We start from the raw sequence: 26,127 nt of genomic DNA on the forward strand, positions 1-26,127 counted from the left end.
TTCACTCCTCCTGTTTGTGCTCTGAGTAGAATGTAAATGTCACTTTTGTTTTCTTTTGTCTTGTGATTCTTGTGACTTTGAGGGTAAATGACATTTCCTGATGATTTCTAGCAAACCATTTGTCTTTAAGTTTTGTGCTCAGGTCAGGTGATGCCCTGTGGACAGGGTGGATTCTCTGTGAAGGAGGTGAGTGTTAGCCTCCACAAGGCCAAGGACATGGCCCAGGAGAGATGCTGGGTACGCTAAACATGCAGAGATAGCAAGTGGGTACAGTGGCGAGGACACCTTACTTTACCTCCAAGTGTCTTCCGTGTGTCTCACCTTGTCCAAGAGTCAGGCGTCTGCTCCGAGCTGGGAAGGTGCTGTGAACTGGTTTCCTCACACAGGACTGTAAAATTCCTTTCAGAGCGGTTCAGCCACAGCAGCAGCAGATGTTTGGTGAAGAGCTGCCAGAAGCTCAAGATGGAGAGCAGCCTGGCCCTGCTAGAAGAAAGCGACAACCCAGTATGTCAGAGACAATGCCGCTGTATACTCTCTGTAAGGAGGACTTAGAGAGTATGGATAAAGAGGTGAGAATGTCATGCAGGTCCCAGGTCCTAGAGGCTGGTGTGCACCAGCTCAGTACAGAGTCACTGGGGTCCTGGGCAGGACAGGACAGGTGTTGTGAACCAGCACCTGTTTTCCTGTCAAAATGATGTACTCTGTGTGTTTGGCAACACTCCCAGAGCTCTGTGACAGTGTCTGAGACATTGCAAATGCTGTCATAACAAGAGGTGCTTCTGGCATTTGGTGGTACAGGAAACACAAATGCTTTTCAGGGTACCCTGCTAAGGAACAGTCCAGGCAGAAAGTTGATGGGATTCAAGATGAGAAAACCTAAATTAGTTTGTATCCATATCCAGGTGAATATGGATTTTTAAATACATGAATTCAGACAAATTAGCACCAGTTTTTCCTGTCTTTTTGTTTTTGTTTTTTTGTTTTTCAAGACAGGGTTTCTCTGTGTAGCTTTGGAGCGTATCCTGGCACTCCCTCTGGAGACTAGGCTGGCCTCGAACTCACAGAGATCCGCCTGCCTCTGCCTCCCAAGTGCTGGGATTAAAGGCGTGTGCCACCAACGCCCGGCTCCTGTTACTTTTATACCACTAAATAGTTTTAGGTACATAAGTAGTTAGCTTTTTCAAATGCTCTACTTTGAGAATTGAACACTGGGACTACAGATGTGTTTTAATTACAGCTTAAATACAGGGTACATATCCTTTGGAACTAAAGCAAAACTGACTCCCGTGTCAATGGTTTGTATTCTAGACTCATGTCCTTACACAAACCCTGGCTCAGCCCTGGGATTCCTGTGTCCATTGGCCTTACACACCCTCCTCTGGGCTCTCAGGCTAGCACTCTACAGAAACTTTTGCTCCAGGGATTTTGTTATGTAGTCTGCAGTGTCATTGCTCCGAAGACTGCTATTAGGGTACCACTGTAAGAGATGAGCCTCAGGTCAAGGAGACAAAGCCACCTCTACACTTTTCCTGCAGCTGCAGTTGAGCACAGTCTGCCTGGCATGCTGTGTTGTGGGGACAGGAATGTTGTGTTTCCATTGATGATGCAGCAAAGAGTGCCCACCAAGAAAGCATGGTTTTCATTGCTTTTTAGCAAAAGCAAGAAATGCAAACACTTATTTTTGGGGTCCATTCCCATCGGCAACTCAAGATTTTCTCTCAGAAGATAGCTTACTTCTGAGCTCTTTACCATTTCTGTGTCTTTGAACATTAACTATTTCATTGCCTGAAAAGGTTTTTCTCAGCCACTACTTCCTTGTCCTCAAAGTCAGCTGACTCTTATCTAGAACAGTGCCTGCTCCCTGCAAGCATGGTTGACTCTTCACCCTGTATGGCTGCCATGCTGCTATTTACCTTCTGGTCTGTCATGGGCCTCCCTTGTGGTCCAGCTTGGCCATACTTTTGGTTTTTATTCACTTGATGTCAAAAGACCTCAAATTATCATGTGAAGCAGCAACTTTGGGCAATAAAAGCCAGCCTAACACCCAGCCTGCGTTCCTGGGAAGTGTGCTTCTAAGGAGGAGTGGCTGGCGCTATGGCTTCACGTGCATGGGCACTTGCTTACAGGAGAGGAAGAAGACACGAGGCTTCACAGCCCTCAGAACCCTGCATGGGCTTTGTTCATTCTGGGTCCTGGGCCCAGAAGAGAAAACATCCCTGTCCTCCAACAAATATAGCAGCCAGGCTTCTCCATACTTAGGCATAAGGGAAATGTTCTTGCCTTCTGAGTGCCTTGGGCTCTTTTCCCAGTCTTCATGGGGGAGAAAGAGGGCAGGTAAGTCGCACAAGATGGAAGCACCAGCCTATTCTCACATGCTCTGGCCACCTAGGATCTGCCTGAAATGTCTGCATCCATTTAGTGTTGATATGCCTGCCACATAGATGCAGAGTTTAAAACTCTTTGTCATGGTCTGTCCCTCTCTCAGCAGTCACTGGTTACTGCTCTTGGACCACCCTGATCCAGGTGGCCTCATCTTACCTAGCACAAAGACCCTATCTCCAATGAAACCATAGACACAAGGACCAGAACAAAGCCTGGGGAGCAGGGGTTCGGAACTTGGGGAACTGAACTCTTTCTGCCAGAAACCACACTCACATCCCTCTCTGTAGCTTCCTGGGGTGCTTCCTTGGGTGAGTTGAAGCAGGATTTTTTTACCTGAGAAATTAACCTAGTTTATAAAATATGTATACAAATCAAACATTTACTTGTAGTAAATCATGAAGAAATTTATTTGAAAACAATTCTTTGATGTACATCTAATCTTGTCATTTACTAAACATGAAAGCAAACTTGCATACCAATAAGATGAATATGCTGATTTGAAGAGTGTTCATGAATACATATGTTGCCATGCCTGTGGAGACCAGAGGACAACCTTGGACATTGTCCCTAAGGTACTGTCCACCTTGGTGGTTTTTTTTGTTTTTGTTTTTGTTTTTTTAATGTGTGTAATGACAATTTTTTTTTAACATTTTATTTATTATGGATACAATGTTCTGCCTGCATGTATGCCTGCAGGCCGGAAGAGGGCACCAGATCTCATTATAGATGGTTGTGAGCCACTATGTGGTTGCTGGGAATTGAACTCAGGATCTCTGGAAGAGCAAGTCAATGCTTTTAACCTCTGAGCCATCTCTCCAGCCCCCACCTTAGTTTTGAGACAGAGTCTCTCACCAACTAGGCTAGGCTAACTGGCTAGCCAGCCCAGTGGGTCCACCTCTTTGCCTGCAGAGCTGGATTATAAATGTGTACCGTTATGCCTGTCCTTTTGGGTTTTGGGTTTTTTTTTTTTCTCTCTCTTTTTTTTTTAATTTTATTTTTATGATTGTAATTAGACCAATTTTAAATTAGAAACAAGCTTGTTTTACATATCAATCCCAGATCCCTCTCCCTTCCCTCCTCCCCTGGCCCCCACCAACCCCCCTATCCGAACCCCTTTCTGCTCCCCAGGGAGGGTGAGGCCTGGCCTTTTTGTCAAGTTGTAGGTCTTTCATTCAGATCTTCAGGCCTCGTGCTTGCATAGCAAACATTTTACCCACTGAGCTGTGGTCCCAGCATTGTGTCTTCATTAAATATTTGATACTGCAAAGTATGGAACATCCTCAACATTTTTCATACTAGAATACCATCTACACTCACACACACTCTCTCACACACACGCACGCACGCACGCACGCACGCACATCATATAAAATATATGATCATATAAGCAGTAATATGCTTAGGGCCATTTCAAAAATTTTTGGGAAATTATGTGCTAATCCCAAACCAGAGTTCTTTTGATGATTTTTATAAATGAAATTCAAGTAAACACCTCAAACACCATGTTTAAAATCACCATTCTACACAATATAAATGAAAGAGACACTAATTTCATATGTTTTCTGCCAACAGTAGTTTGTGTATGAGCAGACAATTTTTTTTGGTACAGCAGCAGAATTGGCTGTAGTTGAGTCTCCAGTCTGAGCTGCGGTATTTCAGGCAGCAACTGTCAACTTGACACAGCCCAGAAGCACCCAGAAAGTGAATCCTAGTGAAGAATTACCTCACTCAGTTGGCCTGTGGGCATGCCTGTGGAGGGTTGTCTGACTGTTAATTGAGTTGGGAAGACCACCCTGAATGTGGGCAGTGCCATTTAATGGGCTGGCCCTTGAATTGTGTGAGAGTGAAGAAAGCTAGCTGGGCACAGTGCAAGCAAGCAGGCAGCAGAGGTGTGTGTACTTGTTTCTCTGCCTTTACTGGATGGGATGTGACTAGCTATTTCATCTGCCACCTTGACTTCCTTAATAATGGAATGACCCGAATTGTAAGCCAGACAAGCCCTTTCTCTCCCTTACGTTGCTTTGGTCGGGGTGTTTTTACCATAGCAACAGAAATGAAGCTACAACAGAAAACCCACAGTGAAGTGGGTTTGTGCTTTCTTGTGCCTTGGACTCTTGTCGGAGGATTGTGGAGGATTTCAGAACTTGGGGCCAGAGAAGCTTTTGAGTGCTGAGAGCTTAATGGTCCTTTCTGGTAGGAGCTTGGAAGATAAGATTGCTAAGAATAATGCAGACAATGGAGAAATAGTTCAGAGGGGAACCAGAATTTTTGTCTTAACTCAGTTGGGGCTATTTGTGACTATTTTTGCTAAGAATCTGTGTGCCTGGGAGTGGAGAAATGCTGTGATTATCCAAGAGCTCAGCACTACTGAGGTGAAGCTTCCATGTCTCAAAAGCAGGGACAACAGGAACATGTTTCCTGGGGGTCAACACAGAGAAGCCGCCAAAGGGGCAGGCTACAGCTTGAGTTTCAAGCAGGACCTGACAATGTGTAAGCATTGTCCGCACACTGTGCTGGGCTTAGAGGCATGGAAGATAAAAGGTTGAGAGAGCCGTATAGAGTGTCTGAAGCTTCCTGCCTTGTGGCAGGGTCACAGAGCCTGTGGAGAGAGGTCCTGCTTAGGGAAAAAGACTCAGAAACGAGCAGTACTTTCCCTTCCTCCCCACCGTGTCTATTCTTCCTGACCTGGTGAACAAGATTCCCACCCTTGTCACTGTCTTGTTCCTGGCCTGCTTCGCAGAAGTTTTAATGGCTTCCTGCTAGCTTCACTCATGCTCTCTCTCTCCACCTCTATGCCTTCCAGGTTCTAGTAACGGGGTCCTGAAATACCTGGTATAGTCAGATAGCTGCTGTGGCCCCCCACACAGGAAGTTCTGCAGACACTGTGTATCCCCGAGCATACTGTGAGTGGTGGTCTTGGGGGGCGTCTCATCGTCTTGCCGCCCCACGCCCACACTGCCCCTTTTAGTACTGCTGAGGGATCACCCTTAGCATGGCTCCCAAGCACATCTGGCTGGCACCCTGCAGTACACAGCCATATCAGAAGTTCTATTAAACAAATCTTTCAGCCCTTTGACTTTGTTCAGAAAACTAAAGTGTAAGCAGACCTAGTAAGGATGTGTGTGTCTGTGTTTGTGCTGTATACATACACCGAACTCCTGCAAAGGGAAGGCAGGCACTTGTGCTGTATACACCGAACTCCTACAAAGGGAAGGCAGGCACTTGTGCTGTATACACCGAACTCCTGCAAAGGGAAGGCAGGCACTTGTGCATGTGACATCGATGCAGTTGGGTGGAAGGAGGTGAATACTATGGGGTGGTTGTATGAGTGAGCAACAGTGCAGACCGGCATTGACACAGGTAGATGCTGCAGGGTCGGCAGCTCTGACAGGCCTCCCTGAAGAAGTTGCAGGTTTGTGCACATGTGACTGCACTGTCAGCCATTCCTAATCCCATTGTATACTGTCTTGCAGTACGTAAGTTTGAGTTCCGTGTTGCAGGGCTGGGGATCCAGCTCAGCCTTATGCATGCTAGGCAGTTCCTCTACTGCCGAGCCACGTGCACCCCAAGATTATAGTTTGAAGATTGTTTTGCTTTATTACTACATTTTTACTTATGGGGGGAAACACATGCCACAGCATGTATGTTGAAGATCAGAGGAGAACTTGCTGGACTTGGTTCTCTCCTACTATGTGGCTCCAGGGGACGAGACTGAGTTTGTCAGACTTGGCCACAAACACCTTTACCAACTGAGCCATATTGCTGGTCTCGGAGGTTTTGTTTCTGCTGAACATTTATATACTTGTTTAGGATGCATATGAGCTATAAGCTTATGGTCCTATGCTTGGTTCATGCATTTATGAACTAAAGGTGACTGAAGAAAATGGAAACTCTGAAGCATGCTCATATTACCTGGTTAGCTCAAAGTCTGTTTGGTGTGAGCTAATTGAAGGTAGAGACCACCTCAGAACCTGCAAGCTAGTCTGCTCTGTACAGTTTCCATCCAGGCTCCCTGCACCTCAGGGAGCCTGACAATGGTGGGCATGACATGATCAGTTGTTCCGTCACCACCTTCTCCCTCTGGTGTTCCACAGCTGTGCTCAGTGCGGAGCTGCGGCTACTACACGTAAGTGCTTTTCCCACTCCTACTGGGTGCCATGTTCACGTGTGGATTTCATAAGACATGTCCTTTGCTGTAGGCAAATTGTGTCTGGCAGTTGTTACTTTCTGAGTGAAAGAGGCACCTTTCCTTTGCCCAGCAAGTGTTAAGATGAGGCGAGTTTGCTTCTGGAGCTGGGAAGGCCCCTGGAGCCACGGCATGGATTCAGGCCCACATGCTCTTGTGTAAGAAGGCATTGCTAATAGTGCTTCATGATCCTTTGCATAGCATTAGGGCTAACCTGCTATACTGTGCTGTCACTTTTCAAAAGTCCTGTTCTCTGGTTCTCTTAGGGTACTCACTGTGTGTGATCCCATCACTAGTGCGTGAGGATGGGGAGCAAGTAAGGGTTCAGCTTGGAAACTCAAGTGTGCACTGGGAGGTGTCAGGTCATACTGTGCGTACCCCATGCCTAGAGCACTGAACCAAAGGAAAGGCAGGGTGGCGCTTTCAGGGCAAAGTGGATAAGTTGAGTTCCAGTGCAGTCCATCACTGCATTGCCCATGCCACAGCAAGGATTTGTGTTGTGGAACAATGGCAGTTTTGATGTCCCTACAAATCTCTTTACATGTATCTGAGGACTGTTGGCCTGAAAGAAGGGATCACTGGTTTATACAGACTCTCCTTAAGTGAGCTGTGCAGAGCTATGCAGGAGTCTGACCCAGACTTGAAGGTAATAAAAGAGACTGACTACAAAGTGAAGGCAAAGATACCAAGGTTTTTGTTTGCCCATTAGGCATCTGCTGGCCCCAGTGAAATGGCAGAGCTCTCATCAAAACTGGCCCCTGTGGTTTGAGAGCCCATGACTTTTGCCACTTTGTCAAGAGCAGCTCTGATCCCAAAAAACTACATACCAGACCCACTGCAGAGTGGGGGCTGAGGGTAAGTCTCTGAGGGAGATGATGGGAAGGAACCCTCCCCTGTGTGGGTGGATTATGAGCCCATACCAGTGTCCGCATCATCTGAAAGCACAGATGTGAGCCAGTGGCCATTAGAACTGACCAAGGATAGGAGTGATCATCCCAGCGTCTACCTCAACAGTATTGTATAGCATTGCAGGGCCTCTTAGATTCGCTTTGGAGTCTTGTCCATGGAAAGCAACACAGATTTCATCTGCTAAGTCGGGGCTATACAGTGGAAAGCAGGAGTGTGACAGTGAAACAGTCAAGCAGAGGCCTGTGAATGGCGAACAATCCTAAAGTTATTGAAGAAATATGAACTATACAGAAGAACCAGTTTCAGAAATGACACATGCAGGAAGTGTGGCTGAGCAGAGCCACTAAAATCCACCAGTGACACCATAGTGCACAGGGGTAACAGGGAAGTATCCCAGGACCTTTTCCAGACAACCTCAGGAGTGGTTTACCATGAAGATTACCTAGGAATGGTGGTGGGGTACCTAGGAGGACTGCTGATGGTCTGAATCTGAAGAAGGGTGGGCTAGAGCAGGAATGTTCTAGAAGAAATGATGGCTGAGTGAACTGAGAGGTAGATGGCAACCTCTTGGCGTGGGTGGACAGGTTAAATCCATCCTGTGTCAGTGCCAAGTCCAGACTTGGGATCTGATGCTTTTGTTGCATCTCTCTGACCCAACAAAAGGTGTGTCTGCAGGAGGCTTGGGGTGGGGCTCTGTCAGGTAGTCACCAGGTAGGCTTGCGTGGTCCTCTGCTTCTTCACCTGGTGTGTAGGCTCTGGAGAGTAGGGCTGGGAATTGGCCCAAGGACTCTATACCAGGAAATTTTGCAGTTACTTGCCAAAATTTAAATGCTTGTTTTCATAACTTTTGTGTGTTTGTCCTGACCTCCTTTGCACTGCACCGTGATTGTGTCCTGTGACTGCAACAGAGATAGCTCACATCTGTCTCGTGGCCTGTCTGTTGTATGCTGTCTTGGAAAGAATGTGTTAGGTCAGCCATGAAAACCAGGAGACTGACTGACTTGTGCAAGTTGAAGGCTTATCAGAGCAATGTTTTAAGAAAAAAAAAAATCGGTGCTAGAGAATTCTGTGTCTTTAATCTTTCTGTTTTAGGAAGTAAGTCCCCATTAGTATTGTGGACATTCTGTTTATCCTCAGATGATTAACAAATATTGACCTTTTTTTATAAGAAAAAACTACAAGAGCAGTAATACCTGAGAAGACCATTTTATATTGTGATAATGACTAGAGACAGACAGACACATCATCATATTTCCTTGCTTGCCTGCTTCTGTGATCAGCCTTAGAGAACTGCTGCTGAGGAAGGCCAGTTGTCAAAAGAAGCCTGCAAGTACCTGCATGGCCTGTGGAGAAGAGCAGAGCAGAGTGGCTCCTTGGTTGCTTAACCTTCAGTCCACCTCTCTGTCCTTGAAGACTTGCTCTTACTACCTCAGGAAGCTAAGAGGGTGTGATGAGTGCTTGTGGGTAGATTTGCTCACACAGTGTAAGCATTGTCTCCTGATTCAGTATTTGGCACCATAACCTAAAAACTACTGTTGTTAGAGTGGGTTTGTTGTTCCACTGAATTCATCGCTCGTCTGTCTGCTCCCATTTTCTTTATTACAGTAATTAATCACCTCTTACCGTTTGGGCTAAGATCAACTGTATAACAGTAATTCATGCTGAATTAGAATCTGTCCAGGGAACTGAAAAGAGAGTATGCACTGTTTACACATCTGGGGATTTGTTTCTCAGATCACAGCAGTCATTCCTACCACTTGTCAATTGTGGCTGGATCTTAGACAATCATCCTAGTTAACCAGGCCTAAGAACACATCCTTTTTGTAAACTGTTTAGTCACGAGATGTCATGGAGCACTTGGTAACAATGTATCCTACACAGAATGCTCTTTGACAATGATCTGAAACTTCCTTATCTGGTGTTTATGCTCTGTTTTGATTTTTAGTCAAGTGTTTGGAAGAATGATCCTGTCTCTCTGGCCCTTTGTTTATTTCCTAAAAGTGTTGGTCACTGGAGTTTTAGTTAAAGTTAATTGCATGTGAAAATCTATATTCGAGAAAGAGCTTGTGGTTATCTTTTGTTTTCATCTCCCTGGTGTAAAAAACTTTCTTGGGGGTTTTAGAGTAATTTGCATAAGTGGTTTTTAGAACATATGTGCTGCCTACAGCCAGCATCTGTGTGACAGTTTTAAATCCTCTTGAGCAGTTTCAGAATGCCTCAAGTTTGTTTTCCAAGTTTGGGGTTTTTCACATGTCATTAAAGTTTCTCCTTGGCCTTCAAAGTGTTTTCTGTTCATAAAAATAGCTTCTCAGTTGACATCATTCTTCTTAAAATACCTTCCACCACTGTATCAGTTTTCTGTGCTGCGTAACAAGTACACCAATGCAGAACTTAAAGCAACCTCTATCTATGCCTCTGTCCTGGTCCTGGGGTCAGGAACTGAGCACAGGGAGTAGGATCCCTGCTGGGCCTCACCATTCTGGGTCAGTCAACCAGCCCAGAGTCCTCCCAGCTCCTAGTGGATGCAGGTTGATTTCCTGCTGTTATAGGACTGAGGTCCTGAGGTCCTAGGCTGCCATTGGCATCACCACTAGGCCACTGGGCCGCAGTAGGACTCTCTTCTAAATGGCCAGAACAGCCTGTGTAGGAAAATCCACCCTAGGAATGGTAGTCTGCTCTGTTGCATTTGCCTGTGGAGTAAGGTACAGATACCTCCTGTCTTACTTGAGTGCTTGGCTCCAAGCTGATGTTCAGGGCCCAGCACTGAAGAATCCAAGAAGCATCCTGTGTGGGAAATACAAGGCCTTGTCCAACAGCAGAAAACAAGCCTAGCTACAGACAAAGAAGGTACTGTGAGATGGTGCTGTTTATGAAGCTGAATCATGGTCATTGACATATGTCAGGAACTGTGACTGGCGGACATTAACTTTAAGGAAGAGGCCAGGGTGGTCTCAGGAAGCAACACGGTGACCCAGGTCATGAAGTCAGCATGTGTCAGCAGTGTCCTGGAGGTCCCGAAATTCTGTGTGGCTTCCCCTCTGTCCTTTGTGACATCATCAGTAAACTTCCAAAAAGAGCTACTATAAGTACATTCAGAAAGCTCTACTAATCAGAATGTTGGTTCTTTGGGACAAAGAAGTACATTTATTTGGGTTCCAAATAAGTTGGTACAAGTTTAAGGTTAAGAAACTTGTTCCTTGGAGCTCGTGTTCTCTGATCAGTCACATGAATGGTGGCACTTTTGGGGCAGTGCTGGTCCTGTTTGGTGAAGTGGGAATGGAGCAAGTTCTGCATTCGCCCTCTGGCTTCTGTGCCAGGTGAGGAAGAGGCTGTCTGACAGTTTGTTGCATGGCACTTTGATGACCGAGGAGAAGGACTCTGGACTTCTGGGCTGGCTGCTGTATTCTGTCCCTTGTGTCCAAGTGCCACTGTCTGCCTATCTAATGGCTCTAAAGCTGTAATGAGACATTCTCAGAAAGCTTGTCCCCGAAATTGACTGGAGACTGTCTTGTATGCTGTGTGTTGATAGACACAGGAGTGTTTGAAATACAGTATGGCCTTTTGTGAGGATCTTAGTTCTTAATTCAGTATATGCTGATTTTTTTTCCATGTCACATACTTGTTTTTATGTTTTCCCTTAACATTTAAAACAACTTTACTGTTTTGTCTTTTAAATTAAGTTCACTACAGATAACTAGTTTTCAAAAGGCAGTTGACACATTTGTAAAAGAAAGCCTTTGGAAGATTCATGTCCTTTCCAAATGGAAGCTTGATTGAAACAAGGCCAGACTTGTATGCCCACATTTTGTTTTGGCTTTTAAGATGTTTCTGTAAGTCTTTGGCCTGCCAGCAGAGTTAATGCATGCACAAGTCAGCTGTCTGCCACACAAGGATGCTAGCACAGATATGGAAATGCTTTCTGATTGGGTATAGATGCAGTCAACCACACAGAGACACTGGTGGCCATGTATCTCACTCAGGTTGCCCCTTGGCCTGGCAAAGCTATGCTGTGGGCGGAAGCCCCCAACAGAGCTGCCCATCAGGGCTGTGGTGGGCGGGACTTAACCACATTATTGCTGCAACTCAGTAAACCCCTCACTGTCTTGAGCAGGTGATGCAGCCCCATTCTACCCTGTTCTGCTCAACCCTACAGTACAGGATGAGAGCTAAGAGCTTGAGTTCTGGTGTCAGAGTGCCAAAGCCAGGTGCTGTCTTTGCCTTTGCTTTCTCTGCACAGCATTGGCTCCTGCTTGCAGTAACAATAACACCAGCCCCTACTCTGGTTGGACCCAAGTGAGGATCCCCTAATGGCAACCTGTGTTCTATTTGCTGTGCACCTCAACCCCCCTCCCCCATTATCTGCCCCTGACACCTCACTTCCCTCTGTCCACCCTCAAGTCTCAGTAGCCAGAATCCAGGTAGTCTGGTCGGCCTGTTCCTTTTCCCCATCACATTTTTCCAGCATCAGCCTCGTGTCATATTCCCAGCTTGACATAGAGGGAAAGAGAAAGCCAGCTAAACAGTTGCTTTGCAGCACAACTGCACTCAAGACTCCAGTATCTAAAGAGCCATCTCCCTGTGGGAAGTACATGCTCAGGCTCTGGGTCTCACTGATCTAGAGCATGTTAAGTAAATGTCCAGCTCACAAAAAATCCATCAGTACAATCTGTGAAACTAAGCCTGTAGATGAAAGCCGCCGACTCTTCCTCAGGATTCGTATGTGCAGACTACACACACATGCACACATGCACACATGCACACGAACGCGCTCGCGCGCGCGCGCACACACACGCACGCATACACACACACATCACCCCTCTTCTGCTGTCATTGAAGCCTAGTGTCAGACCCCAGCATTCGAGTATAAAGCAGAACTAAACAAGCATCCAGCCCCCTGCAGAATGGTACTAAGTATGCCCTTATGTGGGGATGATGTGAAGCTATCGTGGTCCTTCCTGGGTGAGTGTGGATCATGTGACTCCTACAGAAAACTAACTTGCAAGACTACTGACTCTCCACCTTTTGTTAGGTCGATGACATCCTTGGAGAAGGCAGCGACGACAGTGACAGTGAGAAGAAGAAGCCAGAATACCAAGAAAATGAACAGGAGAGAGCACCAAAGTCCAGGAAGCCCAGGACCCCAGGGATCCGAAGAGAGCAACCTCTAGGCTTGTCCTCATCTGGCGAGAGGAGCGCCACTGGCATGCGTGGACCCAGGTGAGAATGGCCTGGGCCCTGGGCAGTAGAGGGACCCATGAGGGAGGGAATCCAGGGAAAGTGAAACCGCAGGCAGTCCTGGGCTGCACACCGCACAACAGTGAGAAGGGAGACAAGAACCCTACTTGACCTGTTTTGGTGTCCTCGGGACACTGTCACAGTGTCAGACCGTTCATAGGAACTAGTTGTGACTACGTGTGGCTTTAGCTCTACACTGAGAGGTCTGACTGGTCACACCGCCCCGGTCATTCTATGCAGTGGTGAAGGGTGGCACCTGTGGAGGTTGGGGAGTGGCCTGAGGTGCATCCTTGGCCTTGCTCAGAGAAGCATAGTCCTTATGCTCCAGGAGCCTATCCTTGAGCCTGTGCGGCGCCTGCCTATGCCAGTGGGCATGTAGTTGGCTCTGGTAGCACTTTTAGAGGCTCCGTCCTAGGGACGCTACCCCAGGATGCCTTGTCCTTCCTTCTCCCATGTGTAAGTACAAACACAGATGAGGTGCTGCTGTGGGAACGCTTCCTCAGTATCGGGGGTCACTTCTTCCCCTCCTCTTAATGAGTGGTCAGTACTCTATCTCATCTCCATATGTGAGTGTGCTGTCAGCCTACCATTTGTGTTTGCCTTGAGGTCCCATTGCACAGTTTCTAAACAGCTTTTGTGCATAGTTATAGAGCTAGGTTTCCTGGCCTCAAGATATTCGGTAACACGTGTTTCACCAGATACTTTAGGCCTTGACTTTCCAACATATGTATCTTAGTAAAAAGAGACAGGGTTTCTGTGTGTCTTTGGAACCTGTCCTGGAACTCACCCTGTAGACCCACTGGTCTGGAACTCACAGAGACCCACCAATCTCTGCCTCCCAAGTGATGGGATTAAAGGCGTGTGCCACCACCACCTGGCTCCTATGTGCTGTTATTAAATAGCGGTAGGGCATTATATCTTCAACAAGTTGATTTGCCTTTAAAATTTTATCAAATTGACATGAATTTATTTAAAATCCAGAAAGCACTGGAAGGCATAGAATAAAGATAATCAGTCCAGGTGTTCTGCCCCGAGTCCTGCCCTGCCCTGAATACATTCTGCTGCCTTTTGTTGCATTTTCATGTTAAAGAGAAAGACCTTGCTTTACCATGCTTTAACCTTTCCCTTGCCTCAGTCCTGCCAGTGTAATCCTTCCAGGTATAGATTATAGGATTATGCAGTATTTTTGTGTGTGTGTGTGTGTGTGTGACTTAAATCATTTTTCTAAATCTAGAAGGCCACATGGTTATATTTTCTTTCATAATCATCTTTGGTCTTTTCCTGATTTGATAATTATCTCATCTTTATTTGTGTAATGTTTGTGCCTGCCTGGCTGTCTGCCTGTGCAGAGGGTAGCTGAGTACAAAGTTACATGTTGTTTCTGTCCTCTCTTATCTCACAGTGGTGGGCAGGATACAGAGCTCAGGAATAGTGTGTAAAGGTCCTTATGGAACAAACATCAGAGATAACATGGCTTAATCAGTGTATACATATACATCCTTATGGCATTCCTGTGACCTCAATGTCATTACAGCCTTATTGCATCCATGTAGCCTTAGTGGCATAGCCCTGTGGTGATAAAATAGCATCCATTGAAACTGTGTGTTACCATATCAGGTGGACAGAGGAACTTAAAATATGTGTAAAACAGAGCTCCACTGCACAGTGGCTGCAGAGCCACTGAGCTCACATGAATACAGATGCTTCCTGGCGAAGGCTCTGGTGTGCTGTGTCCCTGTCCAGGAATGCTGTTACAGTGGAGGCCTTTGACTTCCTGACCCTAGCCCTTTGTCTAGGATTTGTAGTCTTGTCTTATCCTTGCTATTGTCTCTTATGTGGTCCTCACAGCTCAGAGTGGGATGTGGACTGTACCACACCTCACACTCATGCTCTTTCTCCTTAAAACTTTAGACAGCTCATCTGAGAGAAAAAGTTGAGCTCTGCAGTCTGGCTGAGCCTCAGTTTACAAAAAAACTGCAAACCAGATACATCTTAAGGGTCTCTCCTTTAGACCTCCGTTTCTGGTGCCTTCTTCCATCCACTGTATGATGTGGGAGAGTTGCTCAGCCTCCTGGCACCCATCCACCTGAGAAAGCCACATGAGACTAGCGACAGCATTAGGAAGTCAGTCTCCACTCATCTGGCCTGACCCTTTGACTGTTCTTTAGTGAAATGCAGCAGGCAGAAAGAAAGACTGTGTCTGCTTCTTGAGGTCCTGTTCCACCAGCAGCAAATGGAGATGGTGTCACTTACAGTGGGATAGTCCTTATCCCATAGTTAGAATGGCAGGACAGGTGGGTTCACAGCTTAACAGCGATCAGGGTTCTCTTTGTGCCCTTAAGAAGGGGTACTTCCTGGTCGCATTGAAATGCTGCAGAATCATGGTACATTAAAGAGATCTGAGGAATGGACTTAGGAAGCCCATTTCACATAGAGGGATACTCCCTCAGCCTAGACACATGGAGGGCAGGGGGGATAGGCCCTATCGCAAAGGATATGACAGACTCTGAAGACCACCCCCCCCATGGAAGGAGCAGAAATGGTATGGGATAGGTAGGGTGTTAGTGGGGGGCAGGGCAGGAGGGGAGGGTGAGGGAACTGGGGTTGACATGTAAAACAATCTTGTTTCTAATTTGAAAAAAAAAGAGAGAGAGAGATCTGTAGCCGGGCGTTGGTGGCGCACTCCTTTAATCCCAGCACTTAGGAGGCAGAGTCAGACGGATCTCTGTGAGAGCTAGTTCAAGGACAGCCTCCAAAGCCACAAAGAAACCCTGTCTTTAAAAAAAAAAAAAAAAAGGAGAGAGATCTGTAAGTTGTATACTGTGGCATGACAAACCTGTCTTTCCACAAGAGTTGCATGTTTTGGTAGACAGGTCTTCATCTCTGGGAAGCTTGAGGTCCAGGTCCGCCTTGGGGAGGGAGTCATGGGGTAGGGCTCTTAGGATTTTGTGCCCCCTTAAGAGCCTGGATGTAAGGTGGGCTTTATGCTGCTAACTTAGGTCTCTGTTGCAGTGTTTCCATGGACCTACTGGGTGTCTCGCTACTGCTTGCCTCCTTGCCACATCCTGGCCATGTCTCTGATCTTAGTTATGTGCAGCGCTGAAATTCAGGAAGACTCCACAGAGTCTCAGGCTTGGGGAGGGGAGGGGAGGGTTAAGCTCTGCTCCTGGGCTGAAGGGAGCCCTGGGTATTTACAGGGGGGATGGGTTGGGCAAGGTTCTGGCCCCTGCTGTGTTCCTGGCTCACTGGACTCTTGGGCACGTCACTGCCTTCATCGTATCTGCTGTGCACCCCATTTCAGCGTTACTCCATGAGAAAGCAAGCTGACCTCCAGGACAGAGTCTGTGCGTGGTCAGGAGTCCTCTAAGCAAAAACCACCTGACTTAACCAGAAGAGTCTGGGTGTTGTTCACCTGGGTGCAGAATGATGGAGCATTCAAGATGGCGTAGCCTGGTATATGCCCACGTGGAATTTTAGGTAACAGGCCTGTCCACTCTCTAGCTCCTCAGATAAGAAGTCATATCTATAATTGTGTTGCAGTTTTGACTAATTATCTGGGAACTTAAGAACAGAAGAACCAAGCCCATGGGCTGAAGGAGAACCTTGTTAGCAAACACACCCAGTTCTCACACTTCAGGTTTGTTCCTCACACTTAAGACCCACGTCAGCCTCAGCAGTTCTCAAATGAAGCGCTCAAATCCCCGTGGCCTTTCCTATCATGGTGTCTGAGCTGTTTCTGATAACCGTCACAACCAACAGAGCCAGCGCATCCTCTGTTGGAAATGGCATAGGAAGGCAACATTCTGGATGAGGCCAGCTCCATCAACTTTGTGCCTCTTAGACTTGGATGTCTCACGTGTCAGCCAAGTGTCTTAACTCTTTCTGTGCTTGATGGTGCTTTGCAGCTGAGATGCAGGCTTGGTTTGTCACATGCTGCTCTGCTTGGCAGCACATCCTGTCAGGTTCACACAGCCAAACTGTTCAGAATCTTAGCACCACTTGAACTTGAAAATGACTAACAGAAGGAAGGAAGCTGTATTTTGCACTTACCCACCAAGCAGTGATTCATTCTCCTCTCATAGCAGCGCACCGCATTCTCTGTACACATTCCTTAGATAAGGCACAAGCTTGCAAAGTGTCTGCCACACAGGTGTAGCATGACCTGTCAGACTTGGTTCTTCGTAGCTACCTTCCCTTCCATCAGAGCTTTTTGCAGGGAGAAGGGGTATGTATCACAGCCAACAGCTGTCAACCTTGAAATACAGAACAATTTAGTCTGTTGCTAGAGTTAGTGCAAAAGTGAAAGCAACAGCATTTACGGCAAAGCCCACAGCAGTTTTGCCGATCCCTGTAACTCTTGGGTGACAGAAAGCCTGACGAGGTGTATCTGTCCTTCCTTGACTGTGACAGCATTAGAACCTGTTCTTTGTTGATCTTAGTGTTGCTTCTACCCTATTGTTATTCCACACATGCTGCTTGGAGGACCCTCTAAGATGCTAGCCCCAGCACAGGCTCTGCTGTTGTTTATTTAGCACTGTCCTAGGTATGGGGACACAAGGAAAATAGCACTACTTTAATAAGGAATAATGTTCTGGCCCCAGGTTCTGTTGTGTTGTGTCTTCTCATGGAGCGTGTGTGGTTACCAGGGATGGCCAGGGCAGCTCTGCTCGAGCCTGCCTCATCCCTCCCATTCTCTGGAGGCTTGTGTTAGTCCCAGCTCTCACATCGAGGGACCTCACGAAGCAGTGCTTCATAGATGGTCACACAGAAATTAGTTTTGGCATGATAATTAACTTTAGGAAAAAGAAAGCAGAAAAAAATATTCTTGGGGGAAATCTTCCAAAATTTGATGGCATTGATTTTTGTGACCCAAAAGTTAAACACTGCATGGATGATAAGAAATCCACATCAGACACAGTACAGTACAATTGTGAAAGATGAGAAGAAAACCTAAAAGGCAGCAAGAAAGCATGGTGTGTTTCCAGAGGCTTTCCGGTGCTTACATATAAATGCTTCCAGGTGCTCACAGAGCAGTCAGTCACCTGACAGGACTCCTGTGCCTGGCAACACTGTGCCTCAGAAGTGGAGGGGAACTCCCTTGCCAGTAGACTCCTTCCAAGGAACCCTGACACTTTAGACTGAATGTTATTGTTTTGTTTAAAAAGAAGAAAAGAGAAAAGCTGAGACATGAGACATAAGACTATAAGTTTATTATAAAGGCCCGGCAGAATGGGGAGACTAAGAAGAGGAACAGGGTAATGGCTGACCGCCATGGCCGGTCGCCATAGAGAGACAGAGCGGGAAACAGAGAGACGGGAGAGCACACAGCGGGACAGAGGAACAGAGAGAACGGGAACAGAGAGAGAGAGAAACAGAGAGAAACAGAGAGCGTAAAGGGGCAGGGGCCTACCTTTTAAAGGGGTCCTCTGCACCTGCGTGCAGACTTCTTTCCCATGGAACCTTGGGCTGACCAGGGTATTGCCTGAGTGGATTCCACCAGGTAACAGGGGCAGGCCAGCATAATGCCTGAACCTTTCACTGAATATGTAATACTTCAACAACATTGAGAACCCCATAGGCAGTAGGGAATGTCCAGTAGCCATGGAAAAGAGTGCTTTGTGTTTTCTTCCTTCTTCTGATTGACTTGTGCTGTGATGCATATAGCTATACTGCTAGCCCTAACCAAAGTGCAGTGTTTGCCAGCAGCACCGTAGAGGAAGGAGGCAGGAACATTTAGCTCACAGCTGTAGCCTCAGATATGATGCTGACTTACCCTGTCGGCCCTTGAAATAAAGACTGTGGTCCAGAAGGAAGCTCAGGATTTTGGGGCAGCTGGTAATGTATGGAAAAGTCTAGCCTGAATCAGTGTATCTGAGGCTAGCCGGGAGAATGGCAGAACAGCTCAGAAACCTCCTGGGTGAAACGTGCATCACCTGTGTCTGTGTGAGCTTGCAGACTTTTCAAAAGCTGTCAAAGATGGTAAGTGTTCTGAAAAGACACATGAGCTGTGTGTGTGACCACATTGTGTAAATGGACATTTCCTGTCCCAGAGCGGCTCAGTCCCAAATACCTGACAACCACTTCCCAAATTACCACACAGAAGCTTATATTACATATAAATGCTCAGCCGGTAGCTCAGGCTTGTTACTAGCTCAACACAGAATTCTTATCAATGTTTTGCCACGTGGCTTGGTACCTTTTCTCAGTACAGCATTCTCATCTTGCTTCTCTGTGTTTGCCGGCGACCCTCTGACTCTGCCCAGAATTCTCCTAGTCTGGCTCTTACGCTCAATCCCTTCCTGCCCAGCTATTGGCCAATCAGCTTTTCCACAGCAACACTGTACGTCCTAACTGCATTTTCTGTGCTGCTGCCTGTTGAGATCTGGGCACTAGAATGGACCTCATAAAGTGTGTGCATGTGAGTCAGGGGAGGCCCAACATTTGTTCTCTATGTAGTTTTATCTGTGTGCTAAGTCACACAGACCCAAATCTTTGGAGAATGGTTTCTCCATGCTTGTGCAGCTAACCCAAACTGGTCCCTATTCAGGGACGATAGTGGAATAAAGCGGGGTTGCCACATATAACGCTGGTCTTTTCTTTCCTTTCTGCCAAACCAACATGGTTGTAATCATCAACATGTGAGCAGTGCACATGTGAGTCGTTGGCTCTTGCTAGATTGGGTGCTGCTGTAAAACAGTATCTTTTTGAATAATAAACCTTAGGCAGTGTTCCATGTGTGCTGTGATGACAATGAGTTCAGAAAGCTGAGATACTGGAGAGGAAATTTACATCTATTATTCATATTTATAGCCTTCTACCTCATTGAATTTGATACGCTTATTTAAGTTCTCAGATTTTCCAAAATTAAATCTGCTAATATTTCTCTATGGAGTTGCGCAGCTGGTTGTAAGAGCAAAATATAAACACTGCATGTTATACTAAGAGAAAGTGAAACATACCAGTTACAGGCACTTATCACTGTGGCCTGCTGCTGTCTGTTTCTAATTTTCGAAGTAATTTTTAATTGCCTAAATTTATTCATGCTATATTTTACACTGTACTGCTGCAAACATGTTTTAGCCTGTGCATTGTTTCTATAAAGTTCTACCCGGGTCTCTTACAGGCTGAGGCCATAAAAGCTGGACTAGTCTGGTTATCCACAGTAGGACGTATCACTAAAGAGCTCTCTCCGTTCTCTTCGCTGTAAACCTGCTAGCCATCTGCCCCTCCTGCCATGGCCTGCTCTCATCTTTCTCTTTCCCCGTGCTCTTACTGTCCCAATCTGTGTTCTCTCGTGGTCTTACCGTCTCTGCAGAGGACATGTGCTCTGCCTCCTGTTTCCTTGGAGTCAGCACAAGTTCCCACCCTTGTGCATTTCAGTGAGAGTCCCTTATTTGTAAAGTTGATGAACACTTGCAGTCGCTGTGCGCTCGAACCCGTGGATCAGACACTGCTCTGTTTGAAGGGCCTGTGAGACCCTTAGAGATGCAGTGGTGACTGCTCTGCCTGGAGCCTGGGGGCCAGCTGGATGGGTGCGTAGCTCAGGCAGCCCCCCTGTACAGATCAAAGGCTGTGTGCAAAGATTCTGTCAGCCTAAGTGTCCTGGAAATGCGAAGCCTGTTGTAAAATTCAGTTCTAATGGTGTCTATACCTTGGCTCTTGTTTATTTTAAACGTAATTCATCATTTGGCTTGCTATCCAGAACAGTACCCCACCTTTACCTTTCCTTTTTCTTATGTTATACACATACCTTTAAGTACCGGTTTAAATTTTAGAGACATTGAAAGGCCAAATCGACCTTCAAAGGATTACTTGAAGATCAGAAAAAGATGGTATTTGTACTTTGTCTGTTGTTTTCAAACTGTTAGAGCTAGGTGTGGCTGTACATGCCTGTAATTCCAGGGATGCAAAGGTAAGAGAATTAGAAGTCCAAGTGCTCCAGCGGCACAATGTCCAAGGGTAAGCCTTGACTACTTGAGACCCTGCCTCAAGACCCCTCCCCACAAAGAAGTTAAGTTTGTAGTTAAAAAAATGTGCTTGAGGGAATTAACTCTCCATAGCGAAGCCTGCCTTTGTATAGCTGAGCTCTGTGCATCACACCCTAGGAGGAAGTAAGGATTTCCAGAATCTGAACCACATTTCCCTGCTTTCTGGAGGGTAAGCCGGGCATTTGAAGCCTGACACTAGAGAAAGGAGGGGGCCTAACTGTGTCGACATTTGAACTCAGTTCCCATAGCAGCACTCGCTTTCTGACTGAAGTCTACAGCCCGGGAGTCATGATATATTTGAGGATGGAAAGTCACCAGGGGCCATCAGCATTGACAGTAGCCAGTTGCATTGAATCAGATAGAAGATCATCCTTGTGTCAGGGTTAACGACCTCCTTGTTCCCAACTCACCAGCTGTCAGGTACCCAGAATAGGCAGGCACATGTGGCTGCAGTCCTCTCCTATGGTATGCTCAGGTCCCAGGCTGTAACAGTGCAAATAAAGTTAGGTGCCTAACATATTTTTAACCTCATTTTGTCACTATCTTTGGGGTTTTTGAAGGATTCTTGGTTGGTTGGTTGGTTGGATTTGGGTTTTGTTGTTGGGTTTTTGTGACCAGGTAGCCCCTGCTGGCCTGGAATTCACAAAGATCTACCTGTCTCTGTCTTTAGTTTTAGCTGGTAACGTGTTCAGTCTTTTCCTGTAATAATATTGTAATGTTTCTGGCTAAGCAGGGTGGTTGCTGGTGGGAAGTGGTGTCTGTAGAAGAGGCTTCTGCAGCTTGTGAGCTGGAGCATCAGGTGTCAGCCCTGGAAAGACTTCTGGGGTCATTTTTCAGTCAGAACTCCTGATGGTTAGGACATCAACTTCTTGCTGTAGACTCCTCCCCAGTCACACCGTGGTTTTCTGAACACATCTGCTGTCAAGACACTACTGGGTCTGTCAGGCTAAGAGTTGCCACACTGGGGCTGGAGAGATGGCTCAGAGGTTAAGAGCCCTGTCTGCTCTTCCAGAGGTCCTGAGTTCGATTCCCAGCAACCGCATGGTGGCTCACAACCGTCTATAATGAGATCTGGTGCCCTCTTCCGGCCTGCAGGCATACATGCAGGCAGAACATTGTATACATAATAAAAATAAAATCTTAAAAAAAAAAAAAAAAAGAGTTGCCACACTGTGGTGTCTTCTGTTCTTTGTTCCTTCTGGGTGCTCTGCAGGCTGCTACTAGAATGCTTGACTACTATGAGACATGTTCACTGCTTGGCTTTAAAAGGATGCTGTGAGGATCAGTTCTTGTGCCTTTTTCTGTCTTCCTCTGACTTTTTTCCACCTGCTCCTTCTGGGTCCTGCCAGGCACCTCTCCCCTCATACTTCCTCAGGAACCTCTGAACTCCCAGCTGCAAACCTGTGTCCACTCTGGGCATCATCATTAGTCCAAGGCAGGCAGTGGTGCCACTCAGCTGTCAGAGTTTTGCACCAATGATGTAATCAAATGTAAGGATCGTCAACAATGAATACAGCCTTCCCAGAACAGAGCTACATGGGTTCCATGTCTGCCCAGCATCTCCTCCTCCTGACTGACCCCTGGGCACTCATTTCTACTACACTGGAGCCCAGTGCTCAAGGTGGGGAGGCTGGCTGTCCTGTAGTATTCATCCACTCAGCCACAGTTTGGAGCTGTCCCTGTCTTGTGCTCACTCTTTGTGGAAGATGTGGTTGGAGAAAGAAGCATGCTAAGTGGAAGGGATCTGTGAGGTGGATGAGATTTATTTCATTAACTTTGAGCATGGATAGCAAGCAGTAGTGAGAACGCATTTTAGAATCTGGTGCAAGTTGTCCCAGCAGCTGCCAGCCCTGAACCTCAGTACCCTGAGATCTGTATACCTCCTTCTTTGTTGTCACAAGGTTGAATGACCTCCTCCTAGGCTTGTTTTCTGTGTGCTGGAGCATGCACACATGCACAGGTGATGCATTGGTCTCTCACCTAACATGGAACTTCCCATTTCAGCGATGCTAGCCAGCAAATATGTCCCCAGGATCACTTTTCTCCACTCCCACTCCACCCCTACCTGGGATTATGGGTTTTCACCGTCCTGTCCAGTTTTTCCAGCAATGCAAGCTTAGGCCTGTCTTCCTCCACTTTTCCCCACTGAGTCATCTCCATGTTGATCCTGGACCAACACTCATCTCATCTGGAGATGTTTTATTCCTGACAGGTGATGTCCTGCAGGTGGGACAAAGCACACATGGACCAAAGCAGATGTGTGTTTCAAGACCAGCACGTTGTTGGGTCTGTTTTAGAAAGAGCCTGAGTTCATGCAGCTCCCAGAACTCAAGGCATCGGGTGCTTGCACCCAGCTGGGGAAGGCATTCCTCCACCTCCATACCCACCCTGGCAACTGAGGTGTTCTGCACCCTGCTTACTCTGACTTACATTTCCCAGCACTCTGTGTTTACTGTCTGCTTGAATTTTGGTGGTTTTGTTCACTTGGGGAGTATTTCTCTTCTAGGTTATTTGTTGTCCTGCCGCTTTTTTAGAGCATTTCATACATTGCATCACATAGTGTATGCCATCTGCCTTGCAAATTCAGTGCTTGCAACTTTGTGATCTGTTTGGCTAAACAAATACTCACTTTCCTGCAGCCAAATACACTTTTGGGGAGGTTTCTTCTTTTGCTTCAAAATTCAGCTTCTTTGAATAGTGGGTCTTTATATTCCCTCAGGAAGGTCTTTCCCACAAATGGTGCTATAGCAACTATGCTATGAGCTGTGCAACTACAAAAGAAAGAAATCTCAATCCATAACTTACACTCAACCCAGAAATTAACTCAGAATAGAGACAGACCTAAATAGAATTGAAGTTTCCAGGAACATGTGTTACACATGAGTATTTAGTAGCGATATAGAAAGCACTGGCCATAATTAAAAGGTAACTTGTTTGTAAAAGAAACATAAGAAGTAAGAAGATAGCTACAGATGGAGTGATGCATGGGTGCACACCTAGAGACTCCCCCAGACCCGAGCAGTGTCACCTTGTGGTGGTCATTTCCTGTTGTCCACTGTCACAAGCATCATGCTCTTTCCATTGGGTTAGAACCAGCTCCGCTGGGGTTGAGAGCCCATGCATGTGTTTGAGTGACCCTGTACATCACCACCTTTTACTCACCAGTCTTGTTTTTTGTGGTCCCTCCTGTTATAAATCTGTCACCTACACCTACAGAATTCCTCCTTGGCATATACCTGAGGATTGGGATGTTCACCAGTCCACACAGCCCTCCGCCACTCCCTTCCCTTCCAAATGCAGCCACATGTGGAGTGTGCCACATAACATGCCCTGCCTGAGACAGTGACCACGGGGTTATCTTGTGCCAGGATGACTTGGGGCCTGCATGCTTGCCCACTGTCGGTGTTTCATGATGCTCTTGCTCTCATCTCTCCTCAGAGGCCACAAGAGAAAACTGAATGAGGAAGATGCTGCCAGTGAGTCCAGTGGAGAATCCAGCAACGATGATGAGGAGGGCAGCAGTTCGGAAGCAGATGAGATGGCTGCCGCTCTGGAGGCAGAGCTGAACGACCTCATGTGAAGTGGACCCTGCCACCACACCAGCCTGGCTTGAGTCCTTCTTCTCCAGGAAAAAAACAAACATACATACAGAAACACATTATTTTACAGAAATAAGTGTTTGTAAGAAGTTTTACTATAGGAAAGTCTACTTTTTTAAGCGACAAAGTGTTATGAGGAGTTGGTGTGCTATGCCAAAGAGCTCAGCAGGGCCTCCCGTGGCGAGAGTGGATGTGTGATGTCTGGTCATGTAGTGAGAGGCCTTGGGGACTTCCCTTTGAATACATCAGCATATTTAGTGTGAGGGCTGGGGGGACCCAGTGAGACTCAGAGAGCAATGTAGCAAAAACCTGGCATCTTGGGCTTTTTTTTTCTGCTGACACTATGAGAACTTTGAAGGATTTTTCCATTGAAATGGCAGTGTACATACATGTGTATAGGACACCAAGACTCACAGGCAGGCCTGGGAGCCCCAGCCACCCTTGAGCCCCTCAACGGATCTGCAGATGACCTGGTTCTGTTTGCAGCCTGGGCTGCCTGGGCCTTAGCTTGCCAGTATGGGCAGTGTGACGAGAGGTGGTCTCTGCTGCCCTAAGAGCCAATGTAAAGTTTTTGTATATTTCATATTCCACCCACCAGATTCTTCCTCCATTTAATAAAGTCCTTTTTGTAAGTTCTCTCCTCTGGTGCATGACAGCAGTGCGAACGGCCCTCTCCTGGGATTCCTTCAGCCAGACTCCAGCTCAGCAGCCAGAGCCTGTTCTTGTCAGAGCTGTGGAACAACAAACACAGCATACTAATAGAGAATTAATAGCAATTGAGAATAATTCCCTGGGATTAGATGACAGAGCTTGTTGTCACCCACTGGTTGCAGTGCACCCCCCCCTTCCTTCCAGAAGATTGTATCAAAGCATGAAGAGTGCAGAACCCTAATTTCCAGCATGAGATGGACACCTGGGGAGTCAGGTGGCTCTGTTCCAGTGTTTAGGGCCCGAAGCTGGAGAGGGTTCATCATGAGTTGCATCTCGTGCTCTTTACTGCATTGATGCCAGAGTCAGTCTCCCACACAGTGTACTCAGGAGAAAGGGGCAGAGGAGCGCAGAGTGGCCTCTGTCTTCAAAGATATCTGAACAAAAGAGCCAGTCATTTATTCTCTCTGGCAGCTTGTTCTCCTAAGCTGTGGGCATTGAGGGAAGAAGTCTACGTGTATGTAGGGTCCATGATGTCATGGCCAGTGCTTCAGACCTGTCATTGAGACAGTTATTTTGTCTCACCTGTTTGTGAACAAAGAACAAAGCAACAAATAGCAGAAGTGTGAGCAAGATGAGAATCTGTTAGCGTGAGCCTGAGAGTTCCAACAAGAAACCTGGTCACCACGCAGGAATGACAGCAGCAATGGAACAATGATTAGTTGCACAGGATGCTAGCTGAGAGCACACCAACATGTTAGGAGGCCTGGGTTCCAGTCTGCACTCAGCAGCGAGAGACCAAGTAAGTTCTCTGCCTAAGTGAGAACCCAAGGCATTCTTGCCTCTCTTACTCCAGGCAAATTGTTTGCCTGTCCAGAGCCTGTTCATCCTGTTCCATAGACCCCCATAAGCACTGATTAGCTGGGCATCGGTATGCAAATTAAGTATAAAATGAAGACCAGTCAAGGGAGCTGTCATTGCCTCCCAAAAGCTTCCCAATCAGGTCAGCCATCCATTCCCACCTGGTGGTGGTGGTAGGGAAGCAGGTACTTGATGGTTGAGGGCGCAACAGAGCAGTCCGTTTCAGGTTGCCCTCATGTTTAACTTGAGGCCATCCAGAAGGTAGGTCTTTGCTTGCACATTGTAAGCAGCCTGTTTGTGGCTAGAGTTGGGGCCTCAG

General features: G+C 46.8%; 1 protein-coding gene across 4 annotated transcripts in view; it reads left to right on the plus strand.

Moving 5' to 3' along the window:
• The window catches only part of Ctdp1 (CTD phosphatase subunit 1), a 60,692-nt gene extending 36,412 nt beyond the window's left edge, over nucleotides 1-24,280 (plus strand). For 2 of the 4 annotated variants that reach the window (XM_027403676.2, XM_027403677.2), the window contains exons 11-13: nucleotides 407-569; nucleotides 12,507-12,694; nucleotides 24,139-24,280. In XM_027403676.2, the coding sequence (XP_027259477.1) occupies nucleotides 407-569; nucleotides 12,507-12,694; nucleotides 24,139-24,280 (493 nt within the window). Of the gene's footprint in view, nucleotides 1-406; nucleotides 570-12,506; nucleotides 12,695-24,138 lie in introns of those variants that run through there. The other 2 variants (XM_027403678.2, XR_003482990.2) reach the window with 2 other exon arrangements.
• Nucleotides 24,281-26,127: the final 1,847 nt, after the last annotated feature.

Source organism: Cricetulus griseus, chromosome 2, assembly GCF_003668045.3.
Source record: "Cricetulus griseus strain 17A/GY chromosome 2, alternate assembly CriGri-PICRH-1.0, whole genome shotgun sequence".
Classification (NCBI taxonomy): domain Eukaryota; kingdom Metazoa; phylum Chordata; class Mammalia; order Rodentia; family Cricetidae; genus Cricetulus; species Cricetulus griseus.